The sequence below is a fragment of the Camarhynchus parvulus genome, chromosome 12 (assembly GCF_901933205.1).
Source record: "Camarhynchus parvulus chromosome 12, STF_HiC, whole genome shotgun sequence".
In the NCBI taxonomy this organism is placed as follows: Eukaryota; Metazoa; Chordata; class Aves; order Passeriformes; family Thraupidae; genus Camarhynchus; species Camarhynchus parvulus.
In genome coordinates this window covers 10959464-10986065 of record NC_044582.1, presented here as the reverse complement: position 1 = coordinate 10986065, position 26602 = coordinate 10959464, and the positions used below count along the sequence as shown (strand labels likewise).

At 46.6% G+C, this 26602-nt stretch overlaps 2 protein-coding genes and 1 long non-coding RNA gene across 4 annotated transcripts in view; 1 reads left to right on the top strand and 2 right to left on the bottom strand.

The window, feature by feature from the left end:
- PLXNB1 (plexin B1) overlaps positions 1-9051 on the bottom strand; it is a 73626-nt gene extending 64575 nt beyond the window's left edge. For both annotated transcript variants that reach the window (XM_030956508.1, XM_030956509.1), the window contains exon 1: positions 8999-9051. The gene's annotated coding sequence lies outside the window, so the exon portion shown is untranslated. The remainder of the gene's footprint in view (positions 1-8998) is intronic.
- Positions 9052-16703: 7652 nt separating this feature from the next.
- Positions 16704-25575, bottom strand: CCDC51 (coiled-coil domain containing 51). The gene is made up of 5 exons (XM_030957022.1): positions 25505-25575; positions 19231-19472; positions 18761-19107; positions 18293-18457; positions 16704-17559 (listed from the first exon to the last, which is right to left on the bottom strand). The coding sequence occupies exons 3-5, from the start codon at positions 19076-19078 to the stop codon at positions 16783-16785; spliced, it is 1260 nt and encodes a 419-aa protein (XP_030812882.1). The 5' UTR covers positions 19079-19107; positions 19231-19472; positions 25505-25575; the 3' UTR covers positions 16704-16782.
- Positions 20912-24721, top strand: LOC115908454. Its single transcript, XR_004061110.1, has 4 exons — positions 20912-20963; positions 21040-21095; positions 22856-22943; positions 24379-24721. It is a non-coding gene; the product is annotated as an uncharacterized LOC115908454 (long non-coding RNA).
- Positions 25576-26602: the final 1027 nt, after the last annotated feature.

Sequence of the window (26602 nt, the reverse complement as noted above, 5' to 3'; positions counted from 1 at the left end):
GCTTTGGGTGTGGGTCAGTGTGACAGCTGGAAGGGCTCTGTCTGTTACACCACTTGGAAGAAAATAATTCCAAGGCAATAGCAGAATGAAATATATGGCTTTTACCAGTCCTTACCTTGGCATTTTCAAAGGAAGAAATTTATTTCCCGTTGTGAATCCCCCAGCCCAGCTACCTGGGAACGCCAATATCCGGCTGTCTGTCAGGGACAAGATCACCAAGACAGCTCCAAGTAGCAGGAACAAGCAGCCTACGGAAAACTGGTTTCAGGGAAGGCTACCCATCAGTTTGAACAGCAGAAAGTCTGCTCATATTTATGCATGACTGCTCAAGTGAACTGCATGACTGCTTTTGTTGATCTGCTCGCAGCGATCCATTCTTTCAGTAGGAACACCAGGAGGAAGCCACGCTGGGACTGGGCAAGGGAAAAAAAAACACCCCGTGGACATACTGAATGGGACAGAAAATTCCCCTACAATTTCTGTAAGCTTATGTCCAGCAATGCCCTGCATTGACTTTTCTAGCAGCTTTTTGGGACACCTCCACACATTAAAGCCCAAGCCATACTGCAGTAGTCATTTTCACTAAATCTACTTTAGAAATTGATTAAACAATTGATTTTTTCATAGCTTAGATAGATACAAAGTGACCTTTCCATCCCACAAAAAACCAAAGGGAATTAACACATGTAAACAGAGTCTTCATTTAAAAGGGAGTGCTTTGCTTCCTTAGAGGGAAAGTCCTGCAATACTTTATTTTTTATTGCAGCTCTCAAAAGATCAATTCTCCTTCCTCCACTTGAGCTTTTCACCTTTCTGTCCAAATCAGGCCAAAGGCACAAGACTTCTCAGAGCATACACAGAAAAGCAGCCCAAAGACAAACACAGGTCTTCCTACAGGTCACCAAGTGGTGAAAACAGTACTATTTTGTCAGCTAACAGTTCTATTGCAACCTGTGAAGCAGAAACACAGAGGACAGCTCCCAGCAGAGATAAGAGTTTCACAAGCACAAAAAGTTTTATTTTTTCTCTATACAGAAAAGAGGTTTTTGAGATGTATTTTTCATTACTGAGTGGAATAACAAGGATGGTCCATGTGTTTATACTGATTGAGACCATTTCCCTTGTGAATCACTGCAAACATAAAATTTCTACCTGCTTAAAATAAACACATTGTGTTTTGGGCAAAGTTCCTTCATTAGGACCTGGTGCCTTCTGGTACTTTCTACATGGTGCACTTGGGGATGCAGATAACAATCCTAGAGCTGAACAGCCAGGTGTCATTTGTGTTTTGATGATCAAACAGGCTCTGGCAGGCTGCAGAACACACAGTGTCTGTAATTGTCACTGTAGCACCCGTTAGGATCTCACTGTGCTGGCAGCACTGGGAGGAAGGGAAACAGATGCATAGCCCAGTGGCTTTCAAACATTCAGGAAAAGGATGAAACCACAGAACTGGGAGTGCAGGTCATTCTCCTGTAACAGCTTTGCTCAGTGCAAGGCAGCATCCCAGCAGCACACTGGGACTTGCATGTGGATGCTAAACACCTGCACCAGGCACAGACACAAACCTTTGATCAGCAAGAGAATGCCAAAATGCAAAAGTACTTAAACAGCAATGTTCTTGGGACTGTGTGAGCAGCACCAGCACACAAATTCCTCCCATCCCTGTCACCCACTGGAGGGTAAACACTATTCAGATGTTATTTGTCTGTAGCTAATGAGTTTGGCATTCATAGGTCCATGGCAGGAGCTCTGCTACAGCAGGTCTGTGATGGTGGGATGCTGTAGATGTATTTAGATGGCTGGATCCAAAATAACACTGTTATGTGATATGTCCATCAGCTTGCCCACTCTTTCCACTCTTCACAACCCTTATTCACAGAGTTCAAGAGAGACAGCTCTCCACAGTGGTGGAGCCTAGTTAAGCATTGTGAACAGTGGCCATTATCAGTATAGGTCATTAAGGAAAGTCTCATGATACCACCACCCTGTACAGACAGGCATCAGACCCACAATGAAACAGAACAATTCCTTGCAAGATCATCAATGACAGGGAGCTGCCTGTGTTCTATGCCCAGAAAATGCATTCGCAAAGCTCAAGTATCCACAGTACTGACACTACAACATACAGAAATAACTAAAAAACATAATTAGCAAGAAGGCATGATTGTCAGAAGCCTTTATATTTGTGGCACTCTGCTGAGCTTGTTACTGAGGCTACTGACACAGGCTTTCACCTCCCCTGCAGACCAGTTCAGTGTGGAGAAGGAAGGGGCCATGGTGACTTGGGCACTGTGAGGACAGAGACTTGACTGTCCCAAGCCCAGAGAAAGCAAAACAGGCTAAATGGCTCTTTCATCTGGTCCTGTGCAGCTGCTTACATGGCCACAATGCCAGCAGCACAGTCCCTACTGCCCATCTGTGCTGCTATGGGAGGTCATCCTGCAGGTAGCTGCCCTCTGGGCAGTACAGAGAGCAAGAGCAGCATTTGTATGGCAGCTGCTCTGCCCCACCACTCCTTTTTCTTTAGCTCTGCATCATCTCAGCAGTGCTGGGCACAAAGCACAAGCAGCCACTCCAGCTCTGGGGCTGCAGCTGCCTGTGACTGAGGCCAAGGAGCTCAGCACATCGAGTCACTCCAGGATGGCAGAGCCTCAGGGGCTGCTCTGCCTTCCTGCCAATTCCAATTCTGCCTCTGCTGCCAAGAGGACAAGCTGGTAGCAATCACCCAGGGCCATTCTGAAATTGCACATGCACCTCTGTTGGCTGTCACACATCTGGAGAACAGTTTCTGGTTACAAATCCGCATAAGAGAGGGAAAAATTTAGATCAAAGGAGGAAATAAACAGTACGAGTCAGTGTTACCCGTTAGAGACACAGCAGTGCCTCAGAAGGCACAGTCACACAAGGGAACCACACCTCTCCATCACAGCCAGGAGAAAACTGCACTGCCATGCAGGACAAACAGCAAAAAGCCCTTCCAATCTTTGTCTTAAATCTCTCTCAAGTATCAGGTTGACATGAAATGCAATTCAAAATACGTTTCAGCTAAGGATCAGAACATAAATTCAAAAAGGCTGTAGTCTCCCCAGGTACTTCAGCCTTTCTGCAGCCTCATTTCATCAATTTCTATCAAAATGCTGAAATGATCTGGCAAATAAAGCAAGCCCCTGGTTGGTACTTCTTCATTTCCCACAGTGGCACACAGAGATCTCATGCAATTAATTCAGTTGCAGATCAGCTTTACCATTCTCTGGGGTAGAATCATTCAGTAGTAGACTGCAATCTATATGCAAAAAGTCAAGCAGGAAGCAAATAAAGATCAAAATATTGATGTCAGTGCAATTCAAAAGTCCAGGAACTGCTTCTGCACTTGAGCTCTCTAGCACATACAACTTTTGGCTATACTAGGAGACAGTAGAAGACAGGTGAGAAAAGCTTATGACTCTGGTGTGTGGAAGACAGCAAACAGATGATCAAAATTCTCATCACGCATGTTACCAAAATGCTCTCACATATGATAATTTCATAATTAACTAACACAATCACTCTCTCCAGCATTTTAAGAAGGTTCGATGCAAAGAAATCTTGGGATCGAGGCTGAAAGTACCAAAGAGAGACTTACTTCAGGACATTAACTAACTCCAAGCTGTCCAAAACCCTACAACAGCTTCAGTGAGGACATTATTTCTGACAAAGCCTGGTCTGGCAGGACCATCTCTGAAGCCATGGTTCCTCTGCTTCAAATATTTTTTGTCTGAAGGACTTCCAGCTGAGCAGAACACCCAGCAAGCAATGCCAGGAGCATTTTCTCAAGCATTTGCTTGGCCAGCTGTCCACAGAGGTTGGCATTTCTTTATGGAAAGTAGAGAACCCAAAAATTCTGCAGTGTCTCACACAGGAGGATGAGGGCATGGGCACTTGTAAGCACAGAGAGATTTCAAGAGCACACAACCTCCAGGAGTCAGGATCAGGGGGGGGAGACAGGTGGCACTCCAGTTCTTAATGTAACTGTACACAAAGAGCAGGGAAGCCACTTAACCAAACTGGGAAATGGTGCAGTGCAGGAAAGCTAAAAAAGCAGAGATTGAAACAAAAATTATTTTGAAATTACATACATGGGCAGAAACCCTCAGCTGGAAACACTACTTCTATGTAGTAATTTTGAGAATTATTATAACAGGGTAAGATGTCAAACATACCCATTCTATTTATAGAATGACATGCAATTTAGTCAGAAAACAAGTTTCATCAACATAAATGCTTGAACACAATCAGCTTCCTCCACCTGCACAGTTCCAGGCACAGCCACCCTCCTGCCACAGCAGAGCTGCAGGGAGGGGTGGGACACAAGGACTGCATTCTCCCTGGAGTAACTTCAGCAGCAGGATGAACCCCATCATTGAGACTCAATACCACATTATGCTGAGATAAGCTGACACACATGGTTTTTTTCACTGAAACCCAGAAGCGCTGCCTTTAATTTCAGAATTAAGGAAAAGTGCAAAGAGAGGGAGAATGGTGATGACTTGAAATTGTCTGCACCTGCAGATACAAAGCAACAGCAAACCATTCAGTGAATACCTTACAGCTGTGTATCCCAAAGGCTCACCACAGATTCTGTGTGGGTATCTGGAGCAAGTGGTGACACAATTCCTAAACTCCAGTCCCCAGTACAGAAGCAGCCTAGCTAAACCACCACGAGAAGCAAAGATCAATCCCCTTACAGCCTGTGACACAGGGACAAGACACTTCCCACATGAGATAGACCAGGAATAGATACAAGTAGCAAGATAAAATTACAGTGTTCAGATACTTCAAGAAGGGAAATGAATTATCATTTTCTAAAAGGGAGTAGCTATGAAGTTGCAAGAATTTTGAGAGCAGCAGCGCTGGTGCAGAGCAGAGGCTGGGGAAACTCAACAGTTCCAGGCTGTTCCACAGTTAAACTTCAGAGCCAAAAGCAAAGGAGAATCTCACACATTTACCAGGCACAGAAGAAGTGATCCTAACAGTGTTTGCAGTTTTTATACTGCAAGCACATCACTAAAGTTCCCATTCAATTAAAGTCTGGCATCTGGAAATTTCCTTAGGATCTGTTTCATTAGAAGATTCATTTCACATTTTGATCAACATCTAAAATGAGATCATGCTACCACAAATTTCTTTTCTGCTTCCTTTTCCCCTCTTTTTCTTTCTTGAGATTGGGAGGCAGGACTTGAAGGTCTAAAATTAAATTCAGGATATTAGAAACTATTTAAAAATTGTTTCAATAACAAAACTAAAAAAAAATAAAAAGGGGCAAAAAATCCAAAGCAAAACAAACCAACAACAAAAAAATTTACCTAAACTGAAACCATTTGTTTCTTCTTTTTTCTTTCCCTCACAAGCATTGGGAGGCAGCACTTACTTCTAGTTAATGAAAAGAATACCTAAATTGTTTCCTGGAACCTCAGAATAGCTCAGATGTCTTAGTTACTACTTGGCTTAAAAAAAATTATTAGCAGTGAAAACAAGCCCTCAGCATTTATTACTTCAGCAGTTGGGGAGAGGAGGGAGAGCCTTAGAGAGCTCATACCAAAGCACTGTGGTTCTCCCATTAGTCAGGGCTGCATGTTGGTACAGGTTGGAACATCCTCCTTCGTGTTTTTGCACCTTTGCAGCTCTGCAAGTCTGAGCTCCAGCAACTACAACCCCAGCCAGTTGATTAAGCAGGGGAGCATCTCAGTTATCACTGTGGCAAACCACAGCACGCAGGCTGATTCTTCACAGTGCCAGAGAAAAATGCAGGTAGCAAAACCCCCTCCATGATGATTTTAGAGAGTCTCCCAGATTCAGTGTGCCACCAGGAAAGGTCCTTTGGCTTTCACCACTGTGCTGGAGTAAGGACAGTGCAACACATGAGTTTACTGTTTCCCAATTAAATGAAGCATCTACTCTGCCTTGCAGAACAGCGGTATCGTGTCACGAGACTGTGCACGTGCTCCCACTGCCTCAATCACTTGTTTCTGAAAAACACATGCAAGAATTTATAGGAATTGTCTTCCAGCACTGAGATGAAACCAGACAAAGCTCAAATAATGATCAATATAGATTTTCTCTAAAGACATCATCACAACCATCAGGTCATCAAAGACGCCTCCAGTAACAGGACAGGGAAAATGATACCAGCACAATGAAAGAGCAGCTGGCACATTCCCATAAAGGCAAAAGCAGCCCTCCTGTGGTTTTCATGAACAGCAGAAGATGAATCCTTTCAGATACAGTAATCCTGCAATCAGATACTCACAAGAACCACAAATAAATGCAAATCAAATCCAGGGCTTTAACAGATTATAGGGAATGCAAAGGAGAGTCAGTAGAACACACCAGATCCCATCATGCAGAGCACAAAGACGTTTCACTGAAGACCCAGGTGAGCAAAAAGGGCACCAGTCCAAGCCCTGCTTCCTGAAACTAGCTTGTATCTAGAGGGCTAATTCTTACAAGGAAGCAGGCAGGCTCATGCCTCCTCTGACTGCTACCACCCTGCACAGCCTCCAAGCTGGGACGAATCAAAGTCCTATCATCTTCCTCCAAGATGCCCTTATGCAAGATTGGGAGGGTTCAGCTCAGAACTTGCCTACAACAAACAATTTGAAGTTTCAGGAGAAAAAAAAACAACAGCTACAAACGAAAACAGAACAGACGGAGAGGCTGTCAGTGAGGAGAAGAAGCTGATTTCCTTGTGAGTTTGCTTTGACAGGCAGCAGGAAGGACTGAGACAGAGAAGAAGATGACAGAAGAGAAATAATGTACACTACCCAATTCAGCAGTAAAGCTTTTACCAGAAAAAAATCTCAAGCATTTCTGGGGAGTGGCTGCTTCATCTTCTTCTGAAGTTGTCCTCGTCTGTTGCTTTCCCTCTCCAGCTGACACTGAAATTTACACTGAAAAAGATACCATGCTTCCCTGCACCCATCACTGCTGGCCACAGGAACACTCCAGAAAGCAAACAGCAACAGTGGAAGACAGAAAGTGCCATTACTTTTGTCTTCTGTTGGACAGTGCTGGATAGCACACACCCCACACAGGCAACCTGGGTGGGTGCTTTTTCCTTCAGAGCACACCCAACGTACAACTGGCACTGCTTAATTTGGCAGGCAGCCTCTCTCCAGGCTCACGGGGCCACCTTCGGCAGCAACAGATACTTTTCAGGCTGGTTTAGTCCTTGCAGGCTCTGCTGGCATTGCCAGGAAAGCCCAAGCGTGCCAGCAACAGCAACACTCCAGCAACAACCCCGCTTCACACAAAGACTGGCACTGAAGGGAACAGCTCTGCACACTCATTACAGCCTCTGTCAGCTATTCCCTCTGCCCTTATATGGGAACATCCCGTGGCCCCGCTGGGAATATGATGCTGTTGGTGGACATGAAAGGTAAGGCAATACCTGAGCTGTCAGCAGGCGAGGGCAGAATTTTTCTGTTCTGAAAAGCAAGCAGAGTCTTGGAGCCTGAACTCTTTACAGCACTCACATGGGAGAAAGTAGAGATTAAAAGTGTCAACTGCTGACAGTCTGCACCCACCTTTCTCAAGAGTTATGCTGGTGATTTTAATCTTATTAAATATTGCTAATCGTATTACTAACCTAACTCTTTTCACATGTTAGGAAGAAATTTAAAGAGAAAATTCCATATATATGACCATGCTATAGTAAATGCGTTCTGGCCAAATCTCAGTTCAGGGCAAGTCCCTGGCTTGCAGATTCCAGTTCAGCTGCACACAGGTGTGGATGTGCATGGAAATAGTCTGCTCAGCACCAAACTGCCTACAAGTCACCCTCCCTGCCAGATTCTTCTCAATCCATAACTTGTTTGCTCTCTTCTCCTGTGAGTCTGCTAGGCTTTGCTGGCCTCTCAAAGTGACCCTGTTAAAATCTGTGAAATTCCATGCCCCATTTGTAGCAAGGGGAAACACCAATTTCCCCATTACAATGCAAAACCACGCAGCAAAACATCTCAGTGCATCAGCTTCCCCCTGAATCAGGGTGAATGCTTCCATCACTGGCTTAGCCCCCTGACGTCACAGACACATCATTAATAAAAGTAATCGATTTCTGCATTTCATACACAAGGCAGAACACTTCTGTGATCCCTGTTCAAAAAGTGAGGTCAAAAATGAGCAGATCACATTCAGCCTCACACAGAATAGAGCACTTGTTTAAGTAAAATACTGACCCCGCTGTTTTACAACACTCAGGGTTGTAAGCCCCTTCCTCTTTGTAACCACAGCAGCGCTCCAGATACTCTCCCAGGACTACTCCTGTTCCAGACTGCTGCCCTGAGATAAAGCAGCAGCCACAGAAAGTTTAGATTTAAGAAAATAAAGATCTCAAATTGCAACTCCTGGAACACAAAACACACCTGCTCAGAGGGGCCCAAACACTTGCTGCAAACTCTTTCAAAAGGAATGTGTTCAAGGTGGAGAACGAGATCTCCAGACAGACAGCAGGAACTGCCCGGTCAGCGCGCTCCACGGAGCGGGGCCAGGGCCGGGCAGCTGCTCCAGCGCGGCCGCCCGGGCAGCCCGACCCTCGGCGCGGTGCCGCCTCCCACCGAGCCGTGCCCAGATCTCGGGGGGCTCGCCCGGTCGCACCGCTCCCCGCTCCCGGCAGCGCTACCGCCGCCGGAGGGGCTCGCCAGCCCCGCCGCCCGCTCCTGCTGCTGCTCCGGGGCGCGGAGCCGCGGGGACCCCCGCCCTGCTCCTCGCAGAGCCGGCCGCGGGGGCGGATCGGAGCGGGGGTTTCCCGGCCCACCGGAGCCCCTCGCCCCGCCCGGGAGGCGCCGCCGCTCCGGAGGGGCCGCGCCCATCCCCCCACGCGGAGACAAAGCGCGGCCCCCGGGCGGCACCTGCCGCCGGCCGCTGACCCCCGGCAGCGCTTCCCCGCCTCGGGCCGGGCGCGGCGGCTGCAGCAGCCCGCGCTCCCCTCCCCGCGGCCCCGGTGCCCGCCGCCCCTCACCTGCCGGGCGGCCGCCCCGCTCCGCTCCCGCCGCCGCCGCCGAGAGCTGCCCGCACCGAGCCGCGGAGCGCCCGCCCCGCCCTCTACCCGCCGGCCGCTCCGCCCCCCGGCCGCGCTCCTCCAATAGCAGCCGTCCGCTCCCCTCGAGGCCCCGCCCCTAGAGCGGCCCCGCCCCCGCAGGATCCGGCTGCCCCCCTCCGGCACGCGGCCGGCGGCGAGACCCCATTGGCTGGCGCGGGCAGGGGGCGTGGCCAGCGGCCCCTCCGCGCCCCGGGCCGTGCCCGGGATCCCCATCCCGGGGGCCGGCGGCGGCCGAGGGCTCCTCCGCTGGGCACGGCCAGTCCAGGCTTCTGCCCCTGGGCACGGCCAGCCGAGGGCTCCTGCCGCTCGGCACGGCGAGCTCCGCCTGCACCGAGCGGGGCCCGGGCAGAGAGAGTGTTCTGCACGTTGCCGCCAAAACGAGCGGCGGTGCCGGCCGGTCCGAGCGCGCAGCGCTGCGCCAGAGGGGTCCGCGGCGCCGCTGATGAGAGCTGGGCTTAAAGCTGTGTATTCTGAAAGCAGCATTTGTCTCCTCTCTGCGTTTGTAGCAATGTAACTTTGCAGTCAGGCTCGACAAGCCTTTGTGCTCGGCTCTCCCCGCCGGGAGGTGCGGGTGAGTGGGGAGCGCAGCGGGCGCAGGGAGCAGAACTGACAGCGAACCCAGCTTGTCCCCACACACACAGCCCCGGCAGGCTTAGGCACAGCCCAGCTCCAGTTTGCAGCGTGTGTGGGAACCAGCACACGAGCGAGATTGAAGAATGTGACAAAAGCTCAGTTATCTCTAGTTGCAAAACAGCGAAGGACATACCATTCTAGCTGGAAGTCGGTGGAGACAAAAGCACCATAAAGCAGAAGCGCCTGAAGTGATATGTGTAATATAAACTGACTGCTGGTTTTGTGATTTTTGTTCCTGTGAAGCTGGAAGCTCCAGTTATGGGCAGAGCAGAGGCTGGTGCTCTGTGTAAGAGACAAAGGCATTTCTTGCCACTGAGAACTGACTGCATAAAATTCTCTCTCTGAATTGGGATGAGTTCTGTCAGTAACAGTTCTACAGAGGGACAGAATTAATGCTCCCATTTTTCTCTCTCACACTGTAACTTCTGTGTTCCCCAGATGTGCTGTGCTCTGCTGTGTTGTTGATCAGTGAATATACAGTTAGTCTAACAACTGACTTGCTCTACATGCAGTGACTGGCTGTAAGTACTGGTCATTTGCCTGCTGAGCTGACTGCCAGATGTTTGGAAACCCCGGACAAAAGATGGAGTTATGCCTTAAGCACCCAGCCACAAATTCTGTGTGGAGGAAAGAAAACGTCTCTGAGGATGTGAAGTGATTCAGGAGCTGTAGGTAGAAGCAAACTGAGGAAGAGTGCACTGGCCTGGGTTGTGCAAAGTACAGAATTTGCCTTATGCTGGGGTGCCCATCACTTCTCCTTTGGCTACAGATGAAGCTACAGATCTCCACTGAAGGCATAATGCTGCTCTGAAAGTCTGAATTGGGCTTTCCTCCCACGTTCATTTCTGACATTTCAGAGGGACATAGCTGGTACAAATCCCATGTTCAGAAGTGTCATTAAACATCTACTCTCTTTGTTACAATACATCAGTCTCTCTTACTCCCAGCCCCCAAATTTTATGAAGGAAAAAAAATGTCTGAAAGTTTAGAGATGCTGAACAGTCCCCAGGATCTGGCAGCATGACCATGGTCTCCCAAAGGGAGGATTATTTCAGAGGCAACTGTTGGCTGCCTCTCTGGACCTTTGCTCCTTGGCCCTTGGTTATGCTTTAGAGTCCTTGGAGGCTGCTGTGTGCAGAATCCATGAGGGCTCCATGAGGAGATGATCCCTTACTTGTTCTTCTCCCAACGCACAAAAAGCCATCCTATTACCACACCCCACTCACTGAATCCCTCTTTAGCTTAGAGCTCACTGAATTATCATCTCACTAATCAGACACATTTTAACTGCACTCAAATTGCATCTGCCAAAATCCAGTTTTGGTGACTAAGAGCACTAAAAAAAAAAAAAAAATCCCCTAACTTTTCTTTGCTCCAGCCCATTCCTGACTCAAAACATTAATCCCCTTTGTGCCTTTCCTCCAGAGCCAGTCCCAACCTGCAGCCCCTTCTGCCTGGTAAAAAACATCTGCAAGCTTCACTTAAAAAACAGCAAAAAACCCTATGAGAGCACATTTGAAAGGAGAGGCTTTTCCTTCTGTCCCACAGCAGGGTTGGTGCAGGGACAGGAGATAGGGCCTGCCTTGGGAGCAGGGCAAGAAGAGCTTCTGTGCACTTTAGGGGTGTTACAGTGCCCCCCTCCCACCCCTCTTACAGCCCTTCTGAGTGACAGGGGTGTTGTAAAACCACTGTGGGATTAACCATTCCCCCTCCTGGGAAGAGTTGTAATCAGTCTGCACAAAAATTTTTCAGTTCTTAAAAAAAACCAACCAAACCAATCAAACCCTAGAGGAAAAGATAATTCTCAAACATACAGCTGAAAATGGTGTCACACAAAGAACAAACATTTTGAGGAACAAATAAAAACAATTTTTGATTTCCATTTGTTCAGAAGGTTTGTTTTGTTGTGTTGTTTTTAGTATATTTAAATCCCTAAAGGATTCTTTTCTGTAAAAACTCTTGTTAATGTCTGGTTCTAAGCAGGTTAGCTAAGTTTCTTATGTAACTATTGTGATAATCACAAGGCAAGCAGCTGCTTATGCTCCTTTTGATTTCCTTCTTACTCTTCCTCCCCTCCAAGCAGGGGATGAGACAAGTTAAGGAAGTCACAAGGGATATGTGAATACTGTCTATAGCTTCTGGGAATAAAGTGTATTTAGAGCAGTAATCCAGGGACCAGCTGAAGGTTAACTACATCTGCCCTACTTCATATCTGACTCCATTCCTTTCAAGCTTTCAGTTGTCAGAACATTCAGAAACAGCATTAAGGTATTTGTTATGGCCATTTGGGCACCTACAGATCTGCTGGCAGCAGTCTGTTGATGTTTAAGGATCTGATTTTGAGTAAAAAATAGCCAACACCCCAGAACCGGCAGGGGTAGAGCAAGACTCTGAGCACACACCTATTTGCATAGGTTTGCCTTTCTCCCTGCAGAACAGAGCAAAACAAGCTTGGGATGCTCGTGGCAATCCCTTTATCTTGGAGCTCTGCTGCTGTGTTTAAGCCCAGACCTTCTCAGATTATCCAGCTGCCAAGCACCAGAAATCTCACTTCTCCTTGCTTTATGAGGTCATGAATGTAACTCCCTAGCAAAAATCTGGCAATAAAATACAGTTCTAAATATAATATGGACAAATCCTGCATTGTCTGCCTTTTCCTGGCTCACAAACCTCATTCCTACAGCAAATCTCAAACCTTTTTCTGAGGTAAACAGGACATCTCTACCACTCCTGTGCTCCACAAAGAGGGAAGTATTTGTTTTTAGAAGGTATGTTGTGAAAGGAACTGTCTTTTCCAAACAAACAGATACAAAGAAATCAACAGGAGCACCTGCAACTTCCGGCCAGGATCCTAAAATGTTCAAAACCCAAGTAGTAATAAATAAATATATGTATATATCCTGATTGTTACACTACATCTAACTGCTTTTGTCCTGTCTTCTTGAGCAACATTTTCTGGTTCTTTCATGAGTTGAAGGAAGGGCAACTTTTCTCTTCAGAATGCACCTACTGTTAGAAGTCTGCAGTGACCTCATTCAAAGTTATTTCCATAGCCACAAGCTGTTTGCTTTTGAGTTACTGCTGGTTTCTCAAGGAGCAGTAAGAACCCAAAATAGCTTAGCAAGGGCCAAGCTCAGGCCACTGCCACCCATTTTTCTATAGTTAATATCTATCAAAGGGCTTCCTGTTGCTCTTACCAGGTTCTCCCTAACTCAGCTTCTGTGTCCTGCCAGACAGAGGAACTAATCTGAATGAGCACTGCCTTCTTCTGACCTGCACAAAGCATCCAGGTCAGTCCTGTGTAGGATTTTGCAGCCACCATCCCCCTTGGATGAGCACTGGGGCCCAGGGCTGGCTGAACCATCCTGCCTAGAGAGGTCTTTGCTCACAGAGTAAGAATTCAAGTCTCAAAAGGCCTTAGCAAGCAGAAATTACTCGTTGAAGAAAGGATCTGCTGAGAGATCTCAGTCCAAAATGGAAACTCAGCTATCTATTATAAACCTTTCTAATAACCCAAAGGTATGCAACAGAACACAGAATGAAGGTTGGTGTGTGTGGTTTTCTTGGTTGGGTTTCTTTTTGCAGGGGGGGAAATTTTCTTTTTTTGTTTTTTTTTTTTGGTTTTACTAGAATAGACCTGAAGAGCACAGGCAAAAAGTATTCACTTAGTCCTGGCTGAATCATCAGGAAACATGCACTGAGATGTCATGTGCTCATGTAAATCACTGCTGCAAATGTACCTGAACTGAGGTGAATGCCCAGGTAAACACCCCCTGCACAGCTGTGCTGGTTTTGTTCAAACTCCTGTATTTGCTGCCTGTGTTACCACGACAAAGGTTTAGCACAAAGTGCTAAACAGATTATACATATAGTATTATACATGTAGTCCATGTTTTAGCATCTTCCTGGATATTGCCTTCAGCCAGCTCAGGTACAGCTGCCGCTGCTGCAGCCACACCTTCTGGCTTTGGGGTGCACATACAGTGCAGTGCCAAGCTCCACACTTAGATTATTGCCACAATGAAGTGATGATTAATCCAGGATTGAGGGAATACATAAATCTTCTCTCCTAATTATTATATAGTCACAGTTAATTACAAGGGTTTTTCCCTAATTGAAATTATTCTGCTGTCACTTCACATAGGAGGATTTAGCAAGGAAGAGCAGAACTAAGTGAGCCATGGTAATTACTTGTAACACAGAGCTCTGCCAGCTGCACACAGGATCTGTTCCTGAGTCTTCAAAACTTCCTACAAATGACCAGTTATTTTCATCTTGATACATACACCTTGCAGCTCTTCTCAAATTTCAGGTGTTATTTCAAACAATCATTTATTACAGATTTGTTTGCTACTGTTCCTTGACTGTTCATCCAGTTCTTGACTGACTTTTTCTTCCTGTAACTATACATAGAGTTAAAGCTACAAACTATCATAATACTCTCTTTAAATGGGTAAAAAGCAGATTTCTTTAGAGCAATAAATAGCCCTTGGTTTTGAATTCTCATTTTATTGTACACAAGTTTAGCCTCAGACCTCTGCTCGTTTTTGATGCCACCGAGTACAATTCAGTGAGTGCTCCCTGACTTTCAAGTTTAGCTGCCTAACCTTCAGCATTTAAAAACCATGCTGATATATACAATCCACATGTTCAGTGATGTTAAATAAAAAATTCAGCCAGTTATAGTAAGGGGGGCCAAGTTTATGTAGTTAAACTGAAAAAATACCCCAAACCCCAAGCCAGAACAAAATTTTCAGTGACTAGTGTGGCAAATTACAAATAGAACCATTGTACTAGTCCTTCCCCTTTAACTACACAGTTGTCTGATTTTCATCAAGCTCCTGCAAGAAATACAGCCTGTAAAAATATTTGTGAAATGATAAAATGAAATATTATAGATTTCAAAAATGCTATTGATCTGTATGCACACTTCTTGATACAGATAAGTGTATGGGAATTTTTATCCCAGTTCTGAAGCCAGCAGATCAAACTGCTTCCCTGACAAATATTTGTTACTGACTTCACACTGCAAATAATCAATGTATAAATCCGCAGTGGCACTTCCCAAAACCACCTTTTTCACTTTCATCTCTCTTACAGGTAGTGAGTCATCAAAGATCACTCCTAATACTGTTTCTTTATTCTGTCATTAGCACCCAGTGATACCAAATGAAGCTGGTGCCACATATGTCCCTGTCCCAAAGATCTTGCAGTCTTAGGATCTTACAATCAAAACTTCAAACTCTCTGAGACCAGGAGAAAGTCCCACCACAGCAGTGTGTACCAGACAGGGGAGTTGCTCGCACAAAAGCATTACAGCATGAAGTGAGCACACTGCTCCTTTGTCTGCAGAGGTGCCACAGAAGTGCCTGTGAAGCAGGAGTTCCACACTGGATTTGTCTATCTGCTGCCATCACAGGGAGAAAATGATTTCTTATCTCAGCATACCAGAAACCTTGTGTGAGGCCACACACAGATACTGATGTTTAACTGCTCAGGCAAGTGTTTAGCCTCAATCAGCCAATTTTTGTCCTTCCAGGAAAAACAGGCAGCTGGACCTTTCACTTCTTTCCAAATATTATTTTGTAGTTTGTGTCTATCCCTGCTAATGTACTGGTTTAAAAGCACCTGCTGTAGAGTAGCATTTCAATTTCCAGGCAGGACAGGATTAGGAAGAAACCCCAAAACAACAAACCTGGAGAAAGTCCCAATGAGATACTAGCAGGATAAGAAAGTGATTGCTTCATAGATGATTACTAAAACCACAAAATACCTTGGGAATGACGGGTTAAGGAGGCTGTAGAGAAAGCATAATTGGCTTATATTGTCAGAATAAACACCATCACACTTAATACAGCTCTGTATCTGAACCCTTTGCCTCTTCCCCTGCCTGAAGGGACATGTAGATATCAATAACAAAGAGCTGAAGCTTCAGAAATGTTTGGGATACTTCATGACAAACCATCCTCAGAAAAGGTTACTATGTGTACCTTCAATGTATTTTAAATTCATCATCCAGCTGTTTGTTAAGATAACTCCTAATGATTTTGAACAAACAAATGGCAAAACTATGAAGAAAGAAAGAGCAAAATAAGAGAATTATACATGAGCAAAGGAGTAATTGGAACAGGAAATCACAAATCCAGCTCCAGAGTGAAAATCACTGTATATTTCATCAGTTGTACCATGTCCATCTTGAGGTTCTGTCACTTGGTCCAGTAGTGGCCACAGTGTGGGGTGGTGAAGATGTAATAGGACTTCATGGTGTCCTGAGGGAGAAGGCGGTGACAGGGGAACAGTGATGGCTCTGAGGGGATGCAGGATTTGGGGGACTCACCTCAGCTAAGTTCTGGCACTGTGCTACTGAAGAAGACTCCTCCTTGTGCCCACACCTGGGGGAGAGGGGAACAGTGGGGATGGAGGGACACCAGTTCCTGGGTCAGGCCCCAAAACCTGTCTGTCCCAGCGATAATTGTGCCTGAACCCCAGAATCTCAAGGGGTCTGGGAGGCAGCTGGGGGCTGCTGGGCGGCTTGGGGCTGGGTGCAGGGATCTGGGGGTCAGGTACCCAGGATATGTACCTGATTACATTACAGGGCTTGTCCTGGGCTACTGGGGCCATTGGGGATGCAAACTGGGGCCCATTGGGGTGAGTTAGAGCCTGATGGGAACAACTGGGACCACTGTGGGGTGATGTGGGACACTGGGAGCAACCAGAGGTACAGCTCAGGGTCTGAAGGGGCCATTTTGGGCCTTGCAGATGCAATCTGGGGCTGAGAGGGGCATTTTGGGTGCTGTTTTGATACACAAGATTAGACAGTAAGAGTGAAACAGTGAATGAAATGAACAGATCAAGCTGTGGCATCTCCTTTGCTTGTTAAAAAGCACAGTGTGACAGACTTGACATGGATACTGCAGCAGTAATGAACAAAGGCTTTTCAAGTATTTCAAATATACAGGAGAAGGCATAATGAGAAACACTACAGCAGCTTTATTTGGACTTGTACTCCAGGTACTTAGAGTGCAAGTTCACCTTTATTAATCGACTAAGTTGTGGCAATTAATTAGGGATCAGTTCCCTTTCAGGATGATATAGAGTACAGGCAGAGTAATGGCAAACATAGCACATGTCAGTGCAGTGCTGTAAATAGAACTTCTCTTGATTTGCGTTTCCAGTCTCCGCTCGGTATCACACAACTCCAGAATCACGTCTCTCACAGCAGCAGCCTGGCCCTTGCCCTCCCCTGCAGGCCTTGGCATCACTCTTTCCGTAGGTCGGGACTGGATGGCGAGTTTGACACTCTGCAGCTCCGACAGCACCTGTGTGATGCTTTCCTGCAGATTGTTAAACTGCTGTTGTAAACTCCCCAGACACGAACTGACTTGTTTAATGTAGTTTAGCTGCTCATTTAAAGGCATTAAAAGAGAATCTATTTTTAAGGAGTCATTCCTGGTTTCTCTAGTTAACAAAGCCCCTTCCTTCCCTCCCTTCGATGCTGTTGTTTGCAGCACCTTTTTTAGGTCTTCTATGACATCACTGAGATCTTTCTGCTGCAAGTAATGGCTGGAGGCCTGTTCTTTGATGGCTTCTTGTAAATTTACCGGGCCCTTCTGTGCTTCAAGCACCAAGACTTTCAATTCTTGCAGCCGTACTCGATTGACATAGGTGGAACCAAGAACACCTATAACAGCTCCCAGCACAGAGCCAATAATAGACCAGTTCTTTGTTTTTTCAGCTCTTGTGCGTTCCTTCTCATGGCTTTCCCTGACAGCTGCAGAGAAGAGAGAGAACTTTTCTCTCTCAGATTCTTCTGCATTCAAATATGCAGCTCGGTACCTCTTCTCTTCCTGCAAGAAATAGAGTGATGAAAAGAGAAGGTATAATATGAAGCTATAAAGTCTATACTAAAGGGAAAAAACCCCCAAACCAACCCCCACACTCCACTGCAGGTGAAGGAATGGAAATTGGGAACATCTATCAGGATTTTCAGAAATTTTCCCTTGACTGTGGGATTTTCTTTATTAATCCTACTTAAGTCAATGAAGCATCATTCTAAGTCTGAGAAATGGAAAAGGTTATCAGGAATCACAGCTGAAGATCCTGTACATGAGAATCTGACACATGATGATAGAAAATGGGCATGAGTGAGCAAGGTCTTTCACTCCCCATAATGTTCACTGTTTCAGCCCTGTTAACTTCTCCAGACACCAGCAGAAAGCAGCTGAGAGAACTTCCATGGATTTGCCAGAAAAGAGTTTCTCTCATCCCATGGAGAATTCATTGATGGAAACTTTTTCTTAACTACTCATGTACAGGTCACCTCTACAACAATTAATTATCTAGGCTCATTATCTTCAGTTTGATTCTCCAAATTTACTACTCTACTTTAGCATTAACATACAAAATTTGCACAGGGAATCAAACCATTGATAACGACTAAGTAAAACAAGTACCTGAAGAAATTAACTATGATCACTTCAGAACTGAACTGCATCTACAAAGACAATCAATCACTAGTGAAGGAAGCAAAGCACACAAATTTTCAACACATTCACCAGTGCTTAAGTACCAACAAATTACCTGCAGCAACCTGTGTTCCAGAGTAGCCAGTTCTAAATACTGGGTGTCATCCCGAGAGACCCTGTCTAAGCGATCCCGAATTTCCTTCAGTTTAATCTGTTGGGCTTCTACATTTTCACGAGCCTCTCGTACTATCCCTCGAGCTATCATAAAGACATTTTCTGCCTGAGAAGAAAGAGCATTTATTTTAGAGACTTACTACCATACAGACCTAAATTGCTAATTATATTTTTTTTTGTGGGAGGGAGGAAAAAAACCAACAAAATAAAACACACTCCATTTCAATTCAGAGGATAAGCTCTATTTACTACATGCATAGCCTAGAATACATTCACAGTACCTGCACAGACAGCCAAAGCAGAGAAAGACATAATTCTGCTTGGATAACCTTTTCTGCCTCAGACAGTGCTTATGCTTCATACAGCTCTATTCATCATTTTAAAAATTCCACATTATCTCCATCTTTACCTCCGTCACTTTTCCCTGAGCCTCTCGAACTTCATTGATTCCAACAAATTCTTCGTATCTGTCCCACCAATTCCTGCATGTTGCAGACACTTTTTGGAGGGAGTTTTTCCCCATAGCAGTCCCTGATTCTGTGATCCGATGAAGGAGACCCATGGCCATTTCCACTGCAGACTTGGCTTCGGGCCTCTTGGGCGCCGATGGGCAGTAAGTCCTCACCACGTGTAAATTCACTTTGGGATTCCACTTCATCAATGAATGGTGATACTGCAGACCACAGGACACTGAGGACACACTTGATTTGTATTTCATAGGCCCCATGTCTTCAATTTAATTACTAAATAAAAGTGCTACAAGGAGAAGAAGAGACGTTATTGAAATATGGCTGATTTGTAGCTCTTCAACTACACGCGTGCCAAAACTAATCAATTCAAGAATGGCTAAACCATTGCTACTTTTACACCACTGCTCACCTAGAGAACTTTCCACAATTTTCAACAAAGTGCAATTGTGCCACAGATTCCTGATTTTCTTTTAGGAAGTACTCCCACCATGCTTCATGCTTCTTGATAACTAATTCACCCACGGCGTGAGCAGCGATCATGTGCAGATCCAGTAACAGCAGGAGTAACTTCAGAGAAATTCAGAAATTCAGTGCTTCAGCAGAGCAGTGACTGCACAACGTGGTTTGTGCCTCAGGTAGGTACTCACAATTCTGCAAAAGAACAGAAAAGGAAAAAAGGCAGAGAGGGGACAAAATCTTGATAAAAAAAGAAGTGTGGCTTGATTATTCTCTTTATCTTACATTGCACAGATATAGGAAGTGTTGAAGGATACAAAGACAAAAACACAAAGGACAGAGGGAAAACTCAGAAGTGCTGAACTGAATACAAGCATTCCCATGAGACTGTCTACAAAATAACAAACCAGGATGAGCCACAAGAATAGGAAAATCTCAGGCAGTGAACACACAGCATTCTAACACACAGGGCTGCATTTTAAAATTAGCTTAAAATTCTTGCTTACCCTGCAAAAGCAGGCTGCTAGTTATGGTTTATTGTCTACTGATTTTAAATACCATCTTAAAATTCTACTGAGGCACATTAGTCTAAAAACTAGAAACTGGAGAACTTTTTAGTCAGGTTTTATATGAAATTTGAGTATGACTATATTAGATTTTGAGTAATATAATATGAAAACATGAATTACTGAGAACACTTGATAGCTGCTGCATCGTTTAAAAATTTATTTAAAACAGCTTTCCTTGTTAATTTTAGGTGGTTAATACAGGCATCTCCACAAAAAAGTACTGAAACAGCTGGAAAAATTCTGACCACCACAGGTTCATTCCCCTGCTGACTAGTTCTAACAACTAATAATAACACCAAGTGGCATTATGAAAATCTTACCAGTTGTTTTACATGCATAACATGTAAGATCAAACCCACAGGAACATGGAAATGAAAGAAGTTCTCTCTCCTGCCAGCATCACTCACACATCTACTGTCAACAGCAGTGTTGAACACCTACTCTACACTGCAGGCCACAATAAACATCAGCTCAATTTTGTCTGTTCCAGAGTGCAAAACTCCCCTCTCTTAATCGCATTACTTCCCGAAGAGTTTAACCTAATATTCAGGTTCTGGAGAATAGAAGAAAAAGAGGGAGAAAGTTGAGATTTGAAGAAGAAGTTCTATGCAGACAGTCACAGACTGTGATGAACGTGATCTCAGCCTGAGCTCAGAGGACACAAGAAAGTTATGACAGCTTAATCTGACATTACGTGCCTGGTTCCTCTCCTGCCTCCCTCGCAAGAAGCATTTCCTCTGCCTGCCGTCTTTGACAAACACACTCCCAAAAGCTGCTGCACGCACAGAGCCGGTGGCCAGCGGGACTGCGCTGCCCGGCTCCCGCCTCCCGCAGCGCTCCCGCGCCGGGCCGAGCGCAACCCGGCACTGCCGAGGCGCCCCCGCATCCCGCCGCCGGCTTCCTCCGCACCACCGACCCCGTCCCTGCCCGGGGGCCCTTCCACCGACCCGGCCGAGCCGCCGCTCCCCTCCCGGCCGGCCCCGGCCCCGGCCCGGCCCCGCTGCGCCCCGTACCTGCCCCGGCCCGGCGGCGGAAGCGGCGGCGGCGGAAGCGGCGGCGGAAGCGGCGGGAGCGGCGGGAGCGGGCGGAGCGAGCGGAGCCATGTCGGGCCGGGAGGGTAAGGCCGGGCCCGGGGCCGCCGGTGCCGCCCGCCCGGCCCCGCCCGGCCCTCACTGTCCCCTCTGTCTTTGCAGGCGGCAAGAAGAAGCCGCTGAAGCAGCCGAAGAAGCAGACGAAGGACCTGGATGAGGTAGGGCGGAGGGAGAGCCCCGGCGGCGGCGGCGGCGAGAGAGCCCCGGCCGTGAGGGAGCCAGCGGGCCTGGCTGCCCGGGGGTTCTGCTGACATTTATAGGAGCAGGCAGTGACAGGACGAGCGGGAACGGGCTCGAAGTCAAAGAGAGGCGGTTTCGATTAGATATTAGGAAGATATTCTTGCGTGTGAGGGTGGTGGGTCCTTGGCACAGCCCAGAGAAGCTGTGGCTGCCCCATCCCTGCAAGTCTTGGGTTGGACGAAACTTGGAGTAACCTGGGCTTGTGGAAGGTGTCTCTGCCCGTGGCAGGGCTTTGGAACGAGATGATCTTTAAGATCCCTTCCAACCCAAGGCATTCTGTGTTTCTCTGGTGCCATGACGACATCCCCCCCGTGTTCCCCCATGCTGGTGGGTGCAGCAGTGCTGGCTACCGGAGCAGCTTGGAATGCCCTTAGCAAAGCATCACACTGCGAGCTGAACTCACGGTCACACTCTGCGGTCCCAGGAGCCTGGATTATTGTGTAGCTCGGATGAATTATGTACTAGTGAATGTATTAAATTATGTACTAGTGAATTGCGTGTTAGAGATACTCTGAACTCTTACATTTAAGTATGGATGTCAGCTGCTATTTCTGAGAATAGTGCATGATGGATGAAGTGCCATTGTTTGGAAAAAGGCAAATACAATACCTCTTTGAAAAAGGAAAAAATCATAGCTTTCTAAATAAGCTTTATTGTTAAAGAAATGGTAGAATTAATAAAGTACTTACAAGGATCCAAGTTATAAACATTTGTGTGTCAAATGATGTAATATTTATTTTTGTCTCAGCTCTGCAATACTGTGAGCACTTGGGAGCAACACATTGCAAGAAAAGCCCCACAGAGGTGGATAAATGTGAGGGATTGATTTACTAGGAAAGACACAGTAGCCAACAGGAGACAGGAAAACCTCGAGAGAGAAACAGAATATTCTGTTCTGTGAGGGGTAGGTAGGGGAAGTAATACGGTTACATTGCAGCAAGGGAGGCTTTAATGAAAGAAGAGGAAAGCTTTGCAGTTGTAAAGATGAGCCACAGACTGGATTGGTGAAGAATCTGTGGAATCTCAGTTGTCAAGGTCCTCAGTTCAGTTTCCCCAAAGTCCTGAGTGCCAAGTTAAAAATCTGGGTCCTTTTCAGGCTTGGTGTCTGTGAAGAATGTCTGTCTAAGGGACAGAGTATGTCTGACTTCTCCTGGATTTGGAGGCTCATCCAGCAAGGAGGCTCAATAGCTGCCTTGCCTGCACAATTTGCCAGCAGTCTCATTAGATTGCTTGGAATTAATACAAATTTATTAAACCCAGCAAAAATGACATATATGTGGGAGGATTTAAAAAAAAAAGCTTTTACTTCAGCCTTACTTTGTTTACATTCTTTGTAGCCTAAATGTTTTTGTTAGTGCCTGTTTGCTGGGCTTCATGTGTCACTGAGGGTATGTTCATGAATGGTGTTAGTGCAAACATCTATCAGTCAGAGGAATCATAATCTCAGAATGAGAAATAATTCCAGAAAGACTAAACACACAGAGTTAAAGTTCAGTTTGTGGTCTTTGTGATAGTTTTGCAATGTTCTGCATATTTAGCATTATTCAGCCATCCTGCCTCAGTCCAGTCAGGTGTTTGTTGCTGCTGGAATAGTACATTTGTTTTTCATTGCTTCTCAGTTGTTTTTGAATTTTTCTGTGGAAGATATGTTAAAAAATGCTGCTGTTCTTTCCTTTAGACGGATCTGGCATTCAAACAAAAACAGAAGGAGGAGCAAAAGAAACTTGAGGAGATGAAAGCAAAAGCTGCTGGAAAAGGGCCCCTGGGTAAGTGAGGTGCCATCCTGGCAGGAGAAATGGGGGTCTTGCTGGCTTCAAAAATTTAATGGTTTTGCTTGCAGACATAAAAAGGCAGGTGCCTCTGGGTTTTTTGGCATAGATAAATAAGTTGATGACAGGTACAGATGATATGAAACAAATAGAGGCTATTTTTTTTTCTATGCATTTTCATCCCCAAATGATGCAGGTTCTGGTTCAGCAGGCAAATCACCGTGTCTGGCACACTGACTTATTCCACTGGTATGTGCAGGGACATTTCTGCTCTTTTCTTAGCACACCAGTCTCTTCTTTTCAGATGTATTACCTGTTGGCTTTGCCACAGTCCTCCAAGTTTAAAAAATCTAGTGCTTGTCCTTTGAGAGGATGAATTTCTTCATTATAAAAAAGTGACTGGAAGCCAGTCTGGCTTCAATCCCTCTGCCTGAGTGACTGTAAAATACATGAGGCATGAAGTGAGTTCATAGGGTGTGTCCTGGTGGCCCATGGAGGCCATTCCCTGTCACAGTGACAGTCACAGAGCGCTCACATGGCTTTGCACTCGCCTTCTGTTCCTCCAGCATTTGCCATAGTCCCATCAGAGGGGTTCAAGAGTGCACCCTGCCTGCCTCTGTTGTGTCCTTGCCATCCTAAACTCATTCTATGCAGGGTGCTTGAGCTCACAGATCTCTCCAGAGTTCTTTCTCTGCCCTTGTCTAGACTCAGTGTCAGTCACCTGGCCCTTGTGTGATGCTTACCAAAGCAGGTAACAACTGTTGTGTTGCTGTGGCAGGGTCAGCCTATTTGCAAGAGCCTTAGCAGGGCAATGCTGTTGGAATCAAGTTGCAATGCAGAGTCTGTTGCTGACCCTCGGCCCTTGCAGTCTGCCTTGGTGCAGCCTTGCTGTTCTCTTTCCTTCCCACTGGTCACACTTGACACAACTGGAGAAAAACAGCATTTACAACAAATGCCACACTTGTTGCTGTGTCAATACCTGGTGTTCTTTCACTTTAGTGTCTTCAATAATCTGCAGGGAATTCCAGTACCTGCTTCTGTAGAGCTTTCATCCCTGCTGGGGGCTTTGGTGTAGGGATACCAAAGTTTTTATTCCCTTAGCCTTGATATTGATTTGACCAGACTGCTCCTGCTGCATAAGAAATAATCAATGGAGAAACAAAGTAACTGCTGGAATATTTACTTCCATTGTAGAATCACGGGGCATATTTGGTTCCAGGAGAAACTTAATTTCTAATGTTCAATAAATCACTGTTCACAGTAAGGTGAGAGATCAGAACCACACAGGAGGAGTCACACATGCAGAAAAAATTCCCCAGTGGGCACCTGGGCTGTGCAGGCTGTCTGGCGGGGGGATTCAGCTTCATGAGGAACTGTATTTGGAGCTCAGCTCTGTCAGTCACCTAACCAGCTGTGTTGTTTCTTTTGGCAGCCAGTGGTGGAATAAAGAAGTCTGGCAAAAAGTAGCTTGATCAAACTGCAGAATAAGAAGTGATCAAGTTACTCAATGGACCTGCAGACTTCAGAGAGTCTTGAAAACACTCTGTCATTTGGGAAACATTGTACATTTTGTTTAGTCACAATAAATCCTTTTTGTTAAGATGTGATATTTTCTCTTTACCTGTAGGTTTTGTTTAAAAATGGCTTTACTGATTTATACCGGAAATGAAACTTTTACTGAAGACCATGTGTGCCCTTGTGCAGCCTGAGTGCATCTGGTTGTTTGCTTGTCATTTGTGAGAATAAATTTCAACTTCTCTCTTTTGACAGTGGAGTCAGGGCCTGAGTGGTAAAATCTGCAGTTTTATTCTGGAGGTTTAGGTTTAGCTGCAGTTGTCTGAGATGTGGCTATAGCAGTGTGTGCTCTCCTAAGAGCTCTAAGTTTTCTTTAAACAAAAGCTGGCTTGTACTTCCATCACCGGCACTTTGGGGCAGCCACTCCAAAACAACTCCTTCCTTCCACTCTTAAGTGTTCCTACTTAAGAGCACTGCTGTGCCCTGTAGTCCCACTGCCTGCTGAACATACACTTGCCTTTGTCCTACAAATTGTCACTGCACCATTTTCCTGAGCTGCATCTTGACATCACAGCTCCATCACACTCATGGAATGCCTTTGGGGTGGAGAGGGGAGGGGAGCAGGAACTGAATTCTCAAAATGAATGGCACTGACTGAACACTGGTTATGGAGGCTTGAAGGAAGGAATGTGCTGTTCCCATGGTGGGAGTTACGGTGATACAGAGACTTCCTGCTGTCAAGCAAGGCAGCTGCTGGCTGCAGGGAGGGAATGGCTTCTGAGAACAGCGAGACTCTTGGGCTGCAGTGGCAAGGGGGAGTTACATGGGGAATCTGGGCCTGCACAGTCTGGGCTCCTAAGGAAGAGAGCGCAGGTGTTGGCTGTTCAGTGCACAGCGTGCTGCTAAGAGGGTTTCCTTGTTAAAAAGGTATTTTTAAAGGGCTAGAGGCGTTTCCTCCTTCCTCTGAAACGCGAAGCTCCGTTTCAGCAGGGCGGGAAGGGCGGGTGTCCTGGACACCTGGGAGCGGGAGGCGCAGGCCTTACCGTGCCATCAGCCCGTGCCGTGAGCCGCTGGTAGCGCCCCTGCCACGGGGCAGGACCGGGACCGGAACAGGGACCGGGACCGGGCGGGGCCGCGCGCGAGGGTCCCGCCCTTCCTTGGGCTCTGCCGCCCCCGCGCGGTGGCCGCGGGAATGGCGGGGCGCGGGCCGTGCCCGCCGCTGCGCGCATGCGCAGCGCTGCCCGCGGCGGGCGCTCCCTCAGCGCGGCCCCCGAGCGCTCCCGCCCGGCACGGGAGGCTCCGGCCGTGGGGGCTCGCCCCGTGCTCCCCCGCTGCCTCTGCCCGAGCCCCCAGCAGCCGGCGAGCCATGCGGCGTCGGTCCCTGAGCTCACACAGCTGCAGGCACGTAGTTCCTACCCCGTGTATGAGCCTCATCTCACGGGCCGGTGGTTCATAGGAACATCAGAGCCCTGCTGTCCTCCAAAAGGGGATAAATCAGCCCTTGGTGATACTGAGGAATTTGTCTTCTCTAAAAGTACTTTTCTGGACATCAGATTGAGTCCTGCCAGCCAGATAGAGCATGTGAAGGCTGAAATTCAAGATTGCATCATTCTTGCATTTTGGATAAGGGTACCTTTGGTAGCAGAAAACTATTCATACAAAAATGTAGGACAAAGCTGCCTTAGATACAGAGCAGGGACTGCTCCTGGCTCTGTGCAGAACACTGAAGGCAACACAAGGCACCACTGGTACCTCGTGGGGCAGAGCTCCAGCCCATGAAACACAACCAGAGACAGACTGTGCTCACAGTTCTGCATACTCAGTGAGAGCACAAGCTGGCTTTACTTCACTTTTCTCAGTCACACAGCGGTGGTGGCAGATCCCTGCCCACACTGCCCACCTCACCCCCATTCCCACTGGTGTGTAACCTGGGGGGTGGTTTAAACGAGGAGGAAGAGGGACAGGGAGACAACACGCTCCAAAATATGGGAGAAATAAAACTTTGGCAGTGTATCAATAAGGAATTGTTTGCCCCAGCAATTACTGAATGAAATGAATGAGGTTGCTGATCCCAGCCAAGCTAACTTGAGGTGGTCTGAGGGGAGGACAGTGAACAGAAATGTGTGCTCCACAGCATGAGA